This window comes from Sus scrofa, chromosome 4, assembly GCF_000003025.6.
Source record: "Sus scrofa isolate TJ Tabasco breed Duroc chromosome 4, Sscrofa11.1, whole genome shotgun sequence".
Classification (NCBI taxonomy): Eukaryota; Metazoa; Chordata; class Mammalia; order Artiodactyla; family Suidae; genus Sus; species Sus scrofa.
In genome coordinates, this window is record NC_010446.5 from 82,716,602 (window position 1) to 82,734,467 (window position 17,866).

At 47.2% G+C, this 17,866-nt stretch overlaps 1 protein-coding gene across 1 annotated transcript; it reads right to left on the reverse strand.

Annotated features, from left to right (window-relative positions):
• On the reverse strand, nt 1,741-17,831 carry SFT2D2 (SFT2 domain containing 2). Its single transcript, NM_001243648.1, has 8 exons — nt 17,700-17,831; nt 12,306-12,392; nt 11,975-12,060; nt 8,830-8,911; nt 7,160-7,195; nt 7,014-7,069; nt 4,448-4,477; nt 1,741-2,079 (listed from the first exon to the last, which is right to left on the reverse strand). Exons 1-8 carry the CDS (start codon nt 17,760-17,762, stop codon nt 2,040-2,042), a joined length of 480 nt encoding a protein of 159 aa, NP_001230577.1. The 5' UTR covers nt 17,763-17,831; the 3' UTR covers nt 1,741-2,039.

Consider the following 17,866-nt stretch of genomic DNA (forward strand, 5'->3'; position numbering starts at 1 on the left):
TAACCTCATGTCCCACAAAGTCAAGTCCAGCCTCTGAAGGGGCCCACTGGGATCAGGCTTTTAGGTCTATTACTCCAAGATGGCTGAAGTTCCTAGTGACCAGGCTGGCCTCACATCAGCTCTAAGGAGAAGAAGCATTAGAGACTCTCAACCTCCTTCAGGCCCCTTTCCAGATCCCTTCTGAGAGCTGGACTGTCCGCTGGCATCTGAGATGCAAAGGAACCCACACAAGCCAGAGAGTAGCATATACTTTCCACTCCTGGCTAAAGACAGGTTAGGAGGCTTAGCAGAAGACAGCCTAGAAAAGATCCAGTAATACTGGCTCCTCACTCTGGCCCCATGAGGCCTATTCATACCTCCCTAGCTCAGAAGAAAAGTCTTGCCAGTCTAAGGTCTCAGCTGCAGCAGGAAAAAGGAGTTAGCTATTAGCCACAAGCAAGAAGACAAGCAGTGGACCACTGCCTTTGGTTTGGAGGTTTCCAGAGCAAGAGCCAGAGTGGACCAGACAGACCTAGGTGAAAAACAGAAAGGCAAACCCAAATAGACTTCCTTTGGAAGTGACTTTGGAGGTCCCGCAATGCCAATCAAGATAGGGCATTCTGATGGTCAGATAGCAAGGAGAACCAAAGGGCAGGTGAAGGACTGATGGAGATCCTACAGAACCAAGAGGAAGCTTTCCGGAGGGAGACCAGGCAGAAGGTACAATGATGTAGAAAGAGTGGAACCAGAAAAGGAGCAGGCCTGGCTGATGGAAACAGCACGAACAGTTACAGGAGGAACCACCCAAACCACCCCAGGAAATGCAGTGTCACAAAGCGGACCAAAGATGGGGCACCCTCTGGGGTCTCTGTTCTGCCATCAACTATGGCTTTGGGAGGATCTGGTAACTTCTCTGAGCCTCAATTTCCTTGACTGCCTAGGGGGATAATAATCCCTGCTTCGCCACAAGGCTCTTTCAAGGACAAGGCAAGATCAGGGACATGAAAGCACTCTGTTTGTGGCCAGGCAGCAGGCTGCATAAGGCCACCCTGCAGCCCATGGTGTCTTCCCCAACTCTTTTCAGCACTGGCTCCAGGACAAACACAGGTCTGCCTACTTCCTGCTGGCTCCACAGCAGGGCTCTGTCTTCCCACCTACTCTCCTCTGGCCCCGTTCCAGAGGAGAAAGGAAAATAAAATCAGTTTGAAAGCAAATATTTATAAATACTGGAGGAAAAACAGAGAGCCAGAGAACAGAGGGCAGCAAGATTTTTCATGTCCAACGAGCTTTTGTCCAAAAGGAAGCAGCATAGTTTTCTGCTGCTGCTTTGTTCTCTCAATCTCATTCCAAGAGGTCAAGAGCAAAGAAATGTGGGCGGGGGTGGGGGAACCCAAGAGAAAAAGAGTGTGCACTAAGTGCTAGAAAATACATTCCATAGCCAGGTGGGGAATCAAAGCAGCAGGAGAGCCTCAGTTCAGGTTTGAAAAACAATACACATCACCAAAAAGTATTCCTTTTCTACTTCATTGCATGGCCAGGCTCTCCAGGGCCTCATATCAGAAGAGCAAAATCAGTTGTTCCCAGACACCAAGACAGATGTGTGTCTGCACTGTGAGGGGCAGGGGTGATGGACGCCATGCTGAGGGCAAGTCTACAAAGTCCCTGTTGACCCCCAAACTGTGTCCCTTCCTGTTGCACCCCTGTCATCTCCAATGGGCTTGCCTGTTGCCACCTGAGAATCACTAGCGCCCCAGGCATATCTGCTGCTGCTACCAAGGTTTTTATTTATGAGAACCCAGTGGAACCCCATCCATAGGTGCCCGAGGAAGATTCCACTCCGGCAGATACAGAACGCACTTCTCACATGGTGCTACAGGCATTAGGTTTGGGAACACACCACTGCCTCCAAAAGCAACCCTCAAATGTTCAGAATGCAAGCAACACATTGCTGCAAGATCAAAGGCACGTGTCTGTGAGACAGAGGTTTAGAAGATATTTACAACATGGTCCACCCGCTTCCATCCACCGTGCCTTTCCAAGTCTGCAAAGCTGGCCATGTCTTATGTAAGACACACAGCAAAGCACTTCTTCACAGCATCTCTAGGAAGAAAAAACACAAAGTTCAATGAGAGATCATCACCCCAAAGGCTTCTAGAAGTGGTAAAGACTCTCCTTGAGATTTCCTGGGCACCTGGAGTAGCATGCTGCAGAGCAGAAAGCATCTGAGGTCAGCCCTACGTGGCACCAAACCTCAGCTTCAGCATCTATTAGGAGAAATATTCTGGGCAAGTTACTGGTCTTGTTTGAGTTTCAAATTCCTCATCTATAAAAGGGGATGTTCCCACTTAGCCTATAGACCTGTTTGTGAATAACTGCATTAGCAGAGTAAGTATTTCTTAAAAAAATATAGCTATCACAGAGTTCCTATTGTGGCTCAGTGGGTTAAGAACCTGACATGGTGTCTGTGAGGATGGGGATTCAATCCCTGGCCTCACTCAGTGGGTTAAACCTCAGTGTAGGTCGAAGATGTAGCTCAGATACAGTGTTGCTGAGGCTACTGGCGTAGGCTGGCAGCTGCAGCTTCAATTCACCCCCTAGCCTGGGAACTTCCACATGCTGCAGGTGGAAGAAAAAAATAAAAGCTATCATTACAGGAAAAGGAAAAGACAGGAAGAAAGTGGAGACTAAGCAAAAATAAGAAATTACTAAGGACTGTGCATTTTATTATCAACCGGAATCACAGAATGCTCTGAAAGCAGTAACTCAAAAAGGCACTAGGCCCTTTCTTCTTTCTAAGCAGGCAGCAGAAACTTGTGAGGGGACATCTTGTAGGAAGGAGTTCCCTAGCACAGGGAGCTCCCCAAAGGTACTGAGCACTTGTTACCTGCTGTATGAGCCCTATCCCAGGCACTTACTCCTTGGAATTCAGTTCAGAGCATGCAAAGGGCTCAGCCAATTACTATTCTAGTCAAGCAGGCATCTCCATCCCACCACCACATCTGGCCATGGACTAGGGCTTTTCACCCCACCTCCATGCCTTGAGCTCTTGGCTGCACTGTGCCAAGGACACTGAAGCCACACAAGGGAGGGAGGGTGAGAGAATGCCTTTGCATGAGCAGGCATCGCAATTACTATCAAGATAATTCAAGGGCTGCATTCTGAAGATGTGCTCTGCACTGAAGTCCCCGTAGATGCTCTGCATGAGAAGGGGTTTTATGGCCCAATGAGATCCCTCACAGCAGCTCACAATACACCTAACATATTAAAGGACCTAGAGGGAGTTCCTGTCCTGGCACAGCAGAAACGAATCTGACTAGGAACCATGAGGTTGCGGGTTCAATCCCTGGCCTCGCTCAGTGGGTTAAGGATCTGACGTTGCTGTGAGCTGTGATATGGGTCACAGATGCAGCTTGAATCCTGCATCGCTGTGGTTGCTATAGTGTAGGTTGCAGATGCGGCTCGGATCTAGCGTTGCTGTGGCTCTGGTGTAGGCTGGCAGCTGTAGCTCCAATTAGACCCCTGGCCTGGGAACCTCCAAATGCTGCGAGGGCAGCCCTGAAAAGACAAAAGACAAAAAAAAAAAAAAAAAGCTGGAGCCCATGGCACAAAGCCACCCAGCCACATTTAACTCATGGGCTGGTTGACTTCTCATCAAATAGTCACTCCCCAGCTTCTTCCACTGTCAGCCACAGCCTGGGAAGGCGTCAAGACAGAAGCCTGTTCTTCCAGCTCACACACATTTCTCATTTCCTCAGCACAGTTAAGGAAAAGCCTTTTTTGGTTCACAGGTCATGAAAGAGAAGAATGGGAATTAAATGATGACATGATAACAGATACAGGCAAAGATAAATGCGCGGATTTAGGAGGTTTGGAGGTCAGAAGTTCAGAGGGCGAAGGGGGCCAACCCACTCTAGTTATCATGAGTCCTCCCAGGCCAGGGGATGTCCAGTGAGTTGCCCAACTTCACTTTAGGAAACCCTGGTCCTCCAGAGTCCTGGCCCTGCTTCCTTTCCCTTTATGAATTCTTTTCTGAAATGTTCCCGTCAATGGGATAGTGCAAGAAAACAAGTATGTCTTAGACCTCTTCATCACTTGCTCGGTGATATTAAGGTGACAGTCACCTTTAGGAACATCTCCTCAAAGGTACTGGCTAAGGAGTGATAATAAGCATATACGTACTGTCCATCACAGCAGAATGTTCCCGGCACCAGTAACTGGTGGACGTGGGTCAATGCCCATCACCAGTTTATGATGGGTCGGGGTGGGAGTAGGGGTGGGGGTAGAGATGACTCTTAGCTTACTAAACTATAAATCAGGCATGTAACAGCTGCCTATTTGTCTCAAAGGATTTTAATAAAGATAAAATAGCATGTACTCTTTGAAATGGCCCTAAACTAAAAGGCTCTGTGCAAACATACCATCAAGCCCAAATGACAGATATTATAATCCTAAATACAGTCAGTCTTACCTTGCAAATGGTATGTAGGAAAGGCTATACCTACAATGAAAAACAAACAAAAGATCAAATCAAATGAAGGAAAGACCCTACAGTGGACTGGACTCTTCTGAGCTGTAAGAGCCCCCACAGCGATGCATCCAGACCCTTTCCTTCCTCAGTGTGGAGGGCACACACACACACATGCACACACTCACACACACCCACACAGGAGCACACCCATGTTGCATCACGTGTACAGCCAGGGAAGCAAGTGTCATCCACGGTCACAGCAGGAGGGCAAAGTCCCATATGGAGACAACTCAGTCACCTCAGCCTCACGGGTCACTGCTTTAACCAAATGAGCCAACAAGATCACCTACAACAGGCAGACTCCAGATATCCAGATGGCCTAGCAGCCCTATTCTAAAAGAACACCAGATAAAATCCAGGCCAGGCGTCCTCTGATGTTTTAGAAATCCTCAACAGAAGACAACTTCTATCCAACTGGGATAAATTTTCTGCTCTGTGCCTACTACTTTTAAAAAGAAGAGAAGACAAAAAAAAAAAAAAAAAAAAAAAGGCAGAAGTTCCCATCATGGCTCAGCAGAAATGAGTCTGACTAGCATCCATGAAGATTCAGGTTCAATCCCTGGCCTCCCTCAGTGGGTTAAGGATCCGGCATTGCCATGAGCTGTGGTGTAGGTCACAGACATGGCTCGGATCCCACGTTGTGTGGCTGTGGTGTAGGCAGGTAGCTGTGGCTCCAATTCGAACTCTAGCCTGGGAACTTCCATATGCTGCAAGTGCAGCTCTACAAAGACCAAAAAAAAGAAAAAAGAAAAGAAAGAAAATAGAACAGCAAAAGGAAAAAAGAAAAACCCACTACAAACTGCTCTATGGATGAAAGCATAAGCAAGCTATGATTCTTCGAGAACCCTAGCCAGAGATACCTTGGTGATTCCAGCTAGCTCAGCCCCCTTGCCCAGAAGGGAACCACTCGGGGAGGAAACTGGCCACACCCCAAGGGACCAGGGCTGGGTGTCAGGCAGCCTGGAAGTAGGTCAGCCCTGAGAATGCACAGTCAGAATACATCGGTGCTAGAAGCAACAGGGTACTTGCCTGTGTCCATATCAATGCTGAACCTTTAAAAACTGGCTCAGGGAGTTCCCATCGTGGCGCAGTGGTTACCGAATCCAACTATGAATCATGAGGTTGCGGGTTCGGTCCCTGCCCTTGCTCAGTGGGTTAACGATCCGGCGTTGCCGTGAGCTGTGGTGTAGGTTGCAGATGCGGCTGGGATCCCGCGTTGCTGTGGCTCTGGCGTAGGCTGGTGGCTACAGGTCCGATTCGACCCCTAGCCTGGGAACCTCCATATGCCGCGGGAGCGGCCCAAGAAATAGCAAAAAAGACAAAAAAAAAAAAAAAAAAAAAAAAAAAACTGGCTCAGAATCAGCCTATAAGCAAAGAAAGGCATGTATATGTGAGAACTAATTTCTGCTCCCAAAAGAAAACCAAAATATAAACCTAAGCTGTCATACTAGCCCCTTTCAGTACCTACTACCACAATGTGTGTGTCACATTAATGTCAGGCCATCACTCGTCTCCGGATGTGACACTCACCACATTCAGAAGCTCACTTACTTGGAATACAGTCAACTCCAAAGGCATTTAGAAAGTACATTTATTCAAAAGTCCAAAATTTCTCAAGGGAAGGTTGGGCGTTAAGCCTGTAGTCTCAGGATCCATTTCTAAGAAATAAGACTATACTTGATCCTTGGAAGCTTTAAAACTTTCACAGTCCTCCTTTCTTTGCATTAGAGCCAATATTTTTCTCCAAAGTCAACCAAGTCACATTTTTACTAAAACTCTTCTGGCAGATAACACCCCTTGATAAACTCTGAACATGTTACAGAAACGTCTCAGGAGCTACTGACTCCATACGTGCCATGGTCCCCTCACTCTGATGTTGGACCGGATTGAAAGGGCCAAGAACCCACGGCCCTCTTCATGGTTTTGAATAATAATGTCTCCAGTGGTCCTTTCACTATGCCTGGCCCCTGGACCACAACTCCCTGGTCTTGCTACAGCCCACTGCCCCATGGTTTTCCATGTGGTCAGTCACTGTTCCTCATTTCCTGCTGACAATTCACTTTGTCCTTCTGTTAAATGATTCATCCCATCACAAATATAACACTCATTATTTTTCTTACCACTTTCCTTTGCTTTAATGTCTGTTTGATTCACAAGCCTCTTTTCACCAGCCCCTACAGTACTTCATCGTCCTTGCCCTTACCAGACATGAGTGGTTGAATGATGGTTGTAACATCTCAAAATCAACCATAAACCCAGCAAAAATGCCACAGCGGGCAAAGAGCCTCCCACAACCACTCAAGACCACAAATGCCACCTCTTGTCAGTGGGCTGAGACGATAGGCTTTTACTCTGCAGTGTGACTTGACTTACATCATTAAGGATTCTGAAATTGAAAAGCTTCTGTCTTCCTAACCCTCCTACCCACATCATGTGGGATTTTATCCCTTTCAGCTGCATTAGTCAGCGATCGATGCAGGAGGGGGCTGTTGTAAAGGTTACTTACCACGTCAGGGCCAGAGACTGCAAAATGCAGAAGATAAGAGCAAGTCCCTTGTGCCGCTGAGAGAAAAAAAAAGATACAGTTACAGGAATGCATGTGACACAAGGCACGAACCAAAAAGGTGAAGGAAAATCAAAATACATACTTACCAAAAAGGCAAAACACAGGGTAAGTGCAAAACACAACTAAAGAGAGAAAGGAAACATTATTTAATTAATACAATGACAATGACAATGGGGGGGTATAAAGAAATCATTCTTGACAACCTTACAACAATACTTATCCAGCTGCAGTAATCAGATTACCAAAGCAACCAAACACATCCTTCATTTCAAAGCATTTAACCTACCTGAGCACCCATGTTTGGCAGAAGAGTTCAAATTCCACTGAAATGAAACTGGCCAATAAGAACTCCAGTCGATCAAAAAGAGAAGAATGCTCTTCTATTTTCAATTTTCCCAAAATCTCTGCTCAGCCAACACAAGCAGATTGCTGGTCCACCCATCCATCCATCATTTTCATTCAAATGTACTAAAGTAGGTTTAACACACACCTCTTTAACTTCTGCCAAACACTAATGTCTGGAGTAGAGAGGGCATGTGAGGACAAAGGTCAACATGAGCTGTCAGTCTCATAGCCAGCAAGTTAATTATTTGTTTACACGTCACCTAACACTTTCCCTGAGTCCTCTCTTAGGAAATCCACTCTGCAAGAGACTTCTCCAGGCCATCTACACCCAGGGCTGGCCAAGGACAATCAGGACTCTAGCTGTCAGTCAAGACTGTCATCTCCATCCTGCTGTATCAGTAACCACTCAATAAGTATGACCAAGGAGGTCCCGTCATGGCTCAGTGGTTAACAAATCTGACTAGGAACCATGAAGTTACAGGTTCGATCCCTGGCCTTGCTCAGTGGATTAATGATCTGGTGTTGCTGTGGCTGTGGTGTAGGCCAGTGGCTACAGCTCCCATTAGACCCCTAGCCTGGGAACCCCCATATGCCTCGGGTGTGGCCCTAGAAAATAAATAAATAAATAAGACCAAAATAATTTCTTGGTGCCCAGCCCCGTGCCAATAACACTCTAAAAAGCCCACAAAATAGTAGCAAATGTGGACATGGCCTTAGAGAACTTACCTATTTGAACAAATGAGATGTACACAAGGGAAACTAAAATAAAGGTATGTTGCTCAAGTTCTGGACATTGCAATAATTACATCGTAAGTCCAGAGAATGTGGTCTAGCATGTCAGGATGGTCCCATGGAAGGAAATGGCCCAAGGAAGGGAGAGGCATTCTGGGTTAATGGGGCAGGAAGATGGGACAGGACTGAAGGCACTGTTGTCAGAGTGGGGTGGGTGCTGGGCCATGAAGAGACCAGACCTGCTTCAGGAAAACCAGTGAAAACAAACAGGATCCCAAAGTCAGATCATGACTAGAGAAAAAAGAGCCCATGCTAGGAGACTGGAACCACTCTAGAGGATGAACTCTGGATTCCAATTTACTCCCTCTAAGCTTTGCGTGTACGTGGAATCACCCATCACCAGGAGGGTTATGACTGTATGTGTTTGGCTGATTTGACAAACAATACCTTCTGGAGGGCTTTCTAGAACTAGGAGAACTTTAAGACCAACTCATCGCAAGCAGTGGGAAAAGAGGCAAAATGACTAGATGAAGAACACTCCCTTCGGCCCCAGTGGTTACAGGTAGTAAGGCAAGATGAGAGAAAAGGGTAGAAATCTTTAGGTTTAAGAGGACAGAAATGGCACACAGCAGTCACAAAAACTCCTGTTGTAGACATCCAGGTAACAGGCAGATCTTACCAGCACCAGGATAGTGGCAATCAAACGCGTCGGTTCAAACATTCGCTTCAGCTGTTTCATTGGTCCCATGAGGAAGACAGTGCTAAGAAGCAAACACACACACACACACAAGCTTCTCAGAGCAGAAGAGAACCACAGGAGGCACACCGAGGTGCCTGCCTATCACCTTCTAATCCCCTCCCCCTGCTCACCCATGGCAATAATAGCACTAACTGCAGCTGACACCTGTAAAGCCTGTGCCAGGCAGTGTCCTTAAAGGCCTGTTATGCCTTATTCTCATTTAATCCAGCAACATTTTACAAAGTTGACCACAGAATAGTTATCATATTTATCTTGCAGGTGAAGAAACTTAAGTCTAGAAGAACTTGTTACTTAACCAAGGCCACCCAACTAGAGAATGGTAGAGTGAGGCTCTGGGTACTGACTCCAAACCACATTTGTAACCCACTAGGTTAGAGGATCACCCCCTCTTCCAGGTGCTACTTGCCTCCTTAACAACCTACCTATGGAAACAAACCAATTAAAAAGACTCAGGTAATCTAAAAAAGGAAAACCACATCTTGCAGGCTTCAGTAGATTATGTTAAAAAGTAGACCATTCTGGGAGTTCCCGTCATGGCACAGTAGAAACAAATCTGACTAGGAACCATGAGGTTGCAGGTTCGATCCCTGGCCTCGCTCACTGGGTTAAGGATCTGGCATGGCCATGGGCTGTGGTGCAGGTCAAAGACCTGGCTCAGATCTGGCGTGGCTGTGGCATAGGCCAGCAGCTGTAGCTCCGATTGGACCCCTCGCCTGGGAACCTCCACATGCCACAGGTGCACCTCCAAAAAGACCAAAAAAAAAAAAAAAAAAAAAAAAGAGCATTTCATTTTCTTTCGTTATCTCCAGAGAACAATTCTAACGATGATAGTAATATCAGCTATGATTTGGGGAACATTTGCTAAACAATGGGTATCACATAATGACCTCATTTCACTCTCTCAACAATTCTATGAGTTAGGTATTATTACACTTATTTTAGAGCTGAGAAAATGAAGCTCAGAAAGGCTAGTTTACGTATCCAAGATTACACAGCCAGGCACTTCAAAGAGCTGGCATTCCAACCCACATCTACTGGACTCCCAAGCTCCCAAAGGCAGCCCCAGTTTGTCTTCTGTAGGAACAGAACTTGAGAGGTGGCTTGTGAGAAAGAGAAAATGCAAATGAAGCAGACATTTCTGCCTAGCACATCACGTGTCAGGGCCTGCAAGAAGTTACGCTTCCCAGCTTTTGAAAGAAATGCCCTGGTAGTGTCACCCCCAGGGGTATCTGGTGACAGCCAGTGTTTAAGACAAGCCAACCAGCAAGTGACAGTGGCTTCTGAGTGTTCAATAAAAACAATTTTTTTAAAAATAAGTCTCCCTCTCTTTGAAGTGCCATGAAGTTTCTGTTTGAATTCAAGGCTATACTCAGGTCAAGCGTTTGAGCTGAATGCACTCTTGAGCCTACACGAGCAAGAAGCAATTGCCAAGGCTGGCCTTGAAAATTAAATGCAGCATATATAAAAAATATGAAGGACTACAGGTAAAGCCATAAATGTACCCTGGAAATAATAATTCCCTCCCTATATTATCTTCCTGGGCAAAGCCGCCAAGAGTCAGTCCTGTTGGGATTTGCTAAACAGTTCTTTTGAACTAATGAACATACCCAGATACTTATGCCCAGTCTAGACTCCATTATAACCTACACTGTCTGCCCAAAGTAAACCCTCCCCAAAAGTTAGTGTTCGAGAAATATTTAGAGACAAGATCAGACATCTCCAAGGGCCATCATTGCACTATCACAGAATTAATAAATTAAGCTTTAAGATGGCCAGTGTTGGGCACTCGATCATTTGGTTAATTAACATTTCCAGCCAGAAAAAGACCTAGGTTGGGGACAATTAGGGACAAGAGGTGTAGCCCTTGTCAAGTGGCTTACAGCCTTATACCAAGTCAGTGTAATAAAATGCTGCGATGTCATGTAAGAATACGTGGGATATATGGAACCCATAAAAAGGAAGAAAAGGAGGTCATTGATTCTGGAGGGGAAAGGGGACTTAAAAGAAGTTTCATAGACGAGGTGACTTCTCAGCCAGGTCTTGACACATGAGCTAGTACCCACCATAGGGGGAGAAAACACCCCAAGCAAAGGCACAAAGATGACTGCAGAAATGCAACTTCAGCCTGGCTGAGGAGGAGGACTGGGTAAAGGCAGATCTTGAAGGGCCTGCCCCGTACGCATGCTGAGGGGTTTGGACTTCACTCTAGAGAGCGAACAGGGAGCCATGAAGGGGGTTACACACATTAAATAAATGGCTCCAAAGCTCTGTGGAAAACAGCCCGGAGAGGGGCCATAGAGGAGGCAAAAGAGCCCAACGGGGGACTCCTGTAGCAGTTTGGATGAGCAGTGATGGAGCCCAGAGCTAAGAGCAGCTGAGATACCACTTTCTCCAGGAAGCCCTCCTGGCTCCCCAGGTCGGGTCAGATCAGTTCACCTGCCCCTCCCTGAGCATGCCTCTCTCCATAGCCTATTATGTTATCAGTTTATATGTCTATCTGGTCAACCAGTGAGCTCCATCCCAGCAGGAACTGAACGCTACTTGTCCATGAATCCTCAGACCCCAGCCCAGTGAAAGCATGTGAGTCAATCCACAAGGGGCAGCAGCAGTAAGACTAGAGCAACAGAGAGGGCAGGATACTCAACTAGTATCTATGAAGATGGGTGTTCAATCCCCGACCTTGCTCAGGGGATTAAGGATCTGGCACTGACGTGGGCTGCAGTGTAGGTCACAGACTTAGCTTGGATCCTGCGTTGCCGTGGCTGTGGTACAGGATGGCAGCTACAGCACTGATTCGACCCCTAGCCTGGGAACTTCCAAATGCCACAGGTGCAGCCCTAAAAAGAAAAAAAAAAAAAGATGAGCTAAGATATAAAAATATGGAGTTAAAAAATACATATATATATAAAGATATAGGATATGGAAGTGATGTATTTTAACTACCTCTTTTCTCTCCAAATCCTTAAAACTACCGAAGCATCTCCTGCACCTACCTCCAAATACAACCCACATCCATTTTCCCATCTAATAATTGGCTAAGGTTAGATTAAAAAAAAACTGTTACCTCCCAATAGATGCAATATTACCAAAGGTATAAAACACTGCGAAGAGGTATAGTCCCTTCTGGGGCACCCAGAGCAGAAAAGTTCCCTGGAAGATAAGGCACAAGGTATTTGCACGTGAGGAACCCCTCCCACCCCAGCCACACAACCAGGAGCACAGAGCAACCTGTGCCCTTTCCCCCACCCCTCAGCTCCCTCTCTGCCTCCCTTACCTCCCCCTCCCCTTATCTGGCACTAGACCAGCATTCCAATGAAGAGCAAAAGAGGTGGGTGAAAGGGGAATGATGGAAGCAGGGGAGCAGGAAAAGACCGAGAAGCCGAGGGCAGTCTTACCAGCAGTGAGCAGAGAATTCCTGCAGCAAAACAGGCAATGAAGCCTTTTATTCTGGTACCCGAACTTAAGGAAGTTGCCTCAGCAACCTGGAATTAAAAAAAAAAAAAAAAAAAAAAAACTAATTACATATATGTGTATGCATATTTAATCACCGAAAACAAAGGAAGCACATAATTAAATTTAGAATGCGTATGGAGGAAGGAAGGAACACAGAATCCTACTTGCTCACAAGAACCCTCATGAGTCACTCAAGCCGGCTCCCCATCCATCCATGAAACTCTCCTCCAGCAGCTGATTAGAGACTGCGGATCCTCTAGTTGGATGTCTCCAGAGGTAGCCTCAAGCCCAACGCATTTCACAAGCAGGAAGGCAAGACAACAGACCCTAGAGTGGCCCAAGCCCTTACCACAGCCCAGGCAGGAAAGACGTGAGCTCTGTCAGGCGGGAACCAGGAAACGGGGAAAAGACAGGGGCGGCACTAAAACACTTGGTTCTACAGGACACTGTCTCCAAAGTCAACCGGCCAGGCTTCAGCACTTTCTACTCCTGCCAGCCTTTCGGGGACCCAAGAGGGCTCAGGCTCTCATCCTAATCAAGACTCTCATGCGAGTCCATTCACTCTCCGTGCTGATGTTGGTCTTCAAGGTGATGGCATCAGCCAAATCATGAGGATCCACACATGGATCCTCGTGAATTAATGACTGCCCTCTCATCCTTGGCCACCAGGATTAATCCCTGCCAGCAGCAAATTTCAAAGGAAGCCAAGATTTCCAGGAAAACTCTGCTAAAGCAAGGGAGCCTGTGAGTAGCTCCTAAAGGTTTTTTCCCACGTCAAAAATGACAGCCAAGTGTCTGCACCTAAGACCTCCCCAGTCTGTCCACCTGACGCAGGGGCCACAGATGCTCCAAGCTCGGCACAGGCAGCTACCAGTGAGGCCAAAGGCCTTTCCTCCTGCCCAGCCAAGACTAAGCAGCCAGGCCCCACGCATATTCACCCAGGACTCACCTCCAGTGGCCAGCACAGCCCCCATCTGGCATGTGGTGAAATCTACTGACCACACATCCCCCCAGCTGATGGAGGAAGGCAGTGATGGCAGAGGCTTCCAGGATCACTAGACTGGCAATTCCCTTGGCCTTGACTACTCCCAGCTCATGGGCATGTTCTCAACCCTGTCTCCAAACTTCCTGTCAGATCAGAATGTGGAAGAGCAGGATCAGAGGCTCCCCCAGGAGTGGCAGGCTTTGCTATAAAACAGCTTCCTTCCCACTCAGGAGAAAAGTATTTAGGACAGGTTATCAAAAGGGGTTCTACTACCCCATACATTCACGTATTCTGAAAGTGGGCTCACTGCACTGCAAACCCACTCCCAGCCCCCAACACACACACACAGCACTTGCAGAAACACGTGGCAACAAATAACCCTGCACACAATGGCACACCCAAGGACGGTGACACAGAGGGGGAGGTGACAGAAAGGGCCACCTGAAAACCTATCCTCCAAAATGAGCCATGTGATACTCTGTTGTTATGAGGCTTCACAGACAGCCTAGATAATCAGGTCAGAATCCTCCTGACTAACCTGTTCAAACTCCCATTAAAGACAGAATAAAAATCAAAAGACACCACTCTTTCTACCCAATGCAAGAACCAAAGAACTTGGAGTTCCCTTGTGGCTCAGTGGGTTAAGGAGTTATGCACTGTCACTGCTGTGGCTCTGGTTACTGCTGTGACGCCAGTTCAATACCAGGGAGCTTCTACATCCCGTGAGCTAACCAAAGACCTTACCTTGCCAAGGTAGAAAAAAGAACAGAGCTGCACAGATGGATAAAACTGTGGTGGTGGGATTGGACTGGACTCCTTGCCTGAGCATTGCTTGGCAGCAACAAAGATATTTTAAAAGTCTTAACCTCTTTTTTAAGGATGATAAGCCATAAAGCTAAGTATCAATTTGATATGGCCTTGGCATCTAGAGCACAAAAATAGTCCCAACAGGATGGTGAGATGCCAGTCCTTGCAAAAATCAAAATCGCCAGCAATAGGAAGAAGTCCTGGTTTCTACCTTCGGAAAGGAAATTAACATGTTGGTTCTATGCATCTCTCAAGCTGACTCCCATCTAAATGTCACCCGATTGTCAAAATGGGGGAGGGGTGATAACTTTTCACCATTGTGCTTTTCCACTCCATGTGGCTGCAAGTTCTTTCACACACATGCTTGGTCAACGGCAAGAGGAAGCTGTTGCTCCACTTCTAACTGAATCCAATGAAAGCTAAACGCTTCTTTCTACCAATTTGTGAAACATCAACTCTGTTGATATAAAATCTCTCCCTAAATTTACGTTTCTGGAAACTGATCATGCACCTTTTGGAAGTGCAAGTGGCTGGAATAGCATCTGGATAGACTCTGTAGGCAAACAGCTCACAAGCTGTCTGACTGTCAGTTATGCACAAAGGCCCCTTTGACTCTGGGATGTGGAGAGAAGAGGGGCTCTTGCCAAAAAGAAGAAAAATTGAGAAATGTCCAGGGAAATGGGATTGGTAACCAGAAGCTGGTGAAAAAGCAATGCTGCCTCATTCCTTTCAAACCAGGCACCATTCAGACCTTCCTTGTCTCTGCAGTTCTGTAAAGAAAACATAAAGCCTTGATTTTCAGAAAGAATCCTACAGAAACTAAAGATTGAAGGTGGATTTATGAAGACAGGGTATCAATCCGAAAACTCAGCAGGAGGCCATCTGTGACTAGACATTGCCAAGCAAGTTTTATAATTCCCTAGTTTCATATGCAGGAGAAACAGAACTAGTCATACTTTTATTGTTTGCATTAAAAGAAGAACAATTTTTCATGGAGTTCCCTTGTGGTGCAGCAGGATCCAGGGTTGTCACTGTAGTGACTCAGGTTGTTGCTGTGGTGCAGCTTCAATTCCTGGCCCAGGAACTTCCACGTGCTGTGGGCATGGCCAAAAAAAAAAAAAAGAAAGAACAACAATTTTTTAAAGCAATCACTTCTGGTGACGTCTGACAGCTTTTAAAATTGAATGTGAAAAGACTTTAAGCACCCCCCCCAATCCAACTTCCCACCCAAAATAGAAATTTCAATAGAATCCTCCAGCTTTGCCAACCTTAAAACTATGGGAAATGTGAGACAATCAAGTCATTACCAACATTTTCAAGGAGGCCCTGACTTAATAAATAAACACTAAGCCAAAAAACAACCCTGAGAGTGAATTCAGCTGGTCATGAAATGCTTCCTGGGAGCTGGGGTCTCACGAAGTGCCACACAATGATGTACATACACAGGAATCTCATACTCAGAAAGAGGAAACCAACAGCAGTGTTTTAGAACATGAAAGAACCACCTAGTCTTTCTAAAATATATTTAATACATTCCCGAGCTTACACTTCAAAGCCCTTCATTGTGTCCAACACAAAGCATTCACCATTTCACGTAAAACCAAACTCAGCATTTATGTTTTCAATCTGTACTACATCATTCACTCGTAGAGTCTATCTACCACTTCATGATGATTTTTTGAATCACAGTATCTGCATCATCCCCACCTTTGAACTCCTCCCCAACCCCAGAATCCTCAGAAAAACAGCTCCCTCTTTTTTTTTTTTTTGCTATTTCTTGGGCTGCTCCCGCGGCATATGGAGGTTCCCAGGCTAGGGGTCGAATCGGAGCTGTAGCCACTGGCCTACGCCAGAGCCACAGCAACGCGGGATCCCAGCCGCATCTGCAACCTACACCACAGCTCACGGCAACGCCGGATCTTTAACCCACTGAGCAAGGGCAGGGACCGAACCCGCAACCTCATGGTTCCTAGTTGGATTCGTTAACCACTGCGCCACGACGGGAACTCCAAAACAGCTCCCTCTTGAACCACAGCTGCTCTAAAATCTTATGGACCGTTCATGCAGCAGAAAGCTTTAGATAAGCATAACTGTTGGCCACCTAAGTTTTCTTAGGCACAATCTGAGGTTTGGCTCCTGAGTTCATAACAGAAGCCAAAAACCAAGAACAAGGAACTCAAGAAATTACTCCTGAGCCTTGACCAATTAATAAAGGCAACAGATTTAAAAGAATCCACAGGCTGTTTTAAAATGTCAAAAGAAGTTAAACTCCAATTCCTACAACCCTCAATGCCTACAGTGTTACCTCTTCAAGGAGAAGAGTCAAGAGAGCACGTTTTAGGGTTCTGAGAGTTCATGGAAGGGGTGGAGGTATCAGAGTTACACAAAACTCAGAAAAAAATCAGCAACCCCAAAAGGGGGTGAAAGAAGCATGCTGAGATAACTACTAGAGACACTGATGAAAACTGGAGGAGAAACTTAGGTTATGAGTTGAAAGAAGCCATCTTGTTCAACCTCTTCATTTTACAGATAAGGAAACTGAGGCCCCAAGGAATACACCAGAGTAAAGATACATGTCACTTTATAATTTACAAAGGAAAATAAATAAATAACCAAAGCCGAAAGCACTAGAAATAGAAAATAAATATTCTGCGTGGCTCTAGAACATAGGGCATTTAGTACTCAGGCTTCAGCTCCACCAAACCTTTCTGATAAAAACAAACAAGCCTGCAAGCGGCCACACTATGGTCCTGGGCGGCCTTGGGGTCTATGTGCAAGCAGCGTGTGCACAGAGAAGCAAGATGTGGGCCCTGCCCTCCAAGAATTCATGGTTCTCCCGGAGATAGTTAACTTAAAGAAGAGGCCCAAGGTCGGCTGGGAAAGTCACAACCCACAACCTAAACTGGGCAGGAAGGCAGCCAGGAGCAGCACCGGGGCGTGGCCACAAGCCCCGTCGCGCAGTGGGTACCGAGCAGGGATGGATGGCCACCTGGGCCCCCAGTCCAGGTTTCTACCCAATGAGGACTCTCTCCGCCAGGCTGCCAGGAGACCCTGGCTAGCCCAGCCCTAAAGCCCTTTCCCATGCCAGTAGGGATGGGGCTGACGGTCGGGGATGGTCACCCTCCCCTTTGCAGATGTTTCTAGGTTTTGCTCCAGCGCGGCCCTCCCTTTGAGGGAGCAGGAGAGGCGAAGGGGAATGGGACGCGGCACAAGGCTGAAGGGATCCGGAACAAAAAAGGTGCCCACCGCCCTTCTCAAAGTGTCTGGGCCCCAGCACTTGACAGATGGAGAGTCGGGGAAGCGCGGGGGTCCTGAGCCCTGTAAGGGAGGAGGAAGGAACAGGGGCAGAGCTGTTTTCCAAGAAATCTTGGAAGTCCTGCTCACCTTTCCCACTAGTCAGCAACAGGCGCCCAAGTAGCTGGAGGCGGGGCTCCGGTGTCTGTTGGACACCCAGGCCCCAGCGCCCTCCCAGGCCCACGGAGACCCGGGCGGGGGGCGGCAGCTACGGGGCCAAGTAGGCGCGGCCTGAGGGCGGCGCACTCACCTCGGACAGACCGCCCCGGTCCTCGGCGTCCTGCCCGCTCAGCACCTTCTTCAGCTTGTCCATGGCAGGTCCGGTCCACCCCGGCCCCAGCCACTCGCCAGCCACCTGTTGAGCTGATTGAGGCGCAGGCTCTTCCGTGTGCCCCGCCCCCGCCAACCATGGTGCGC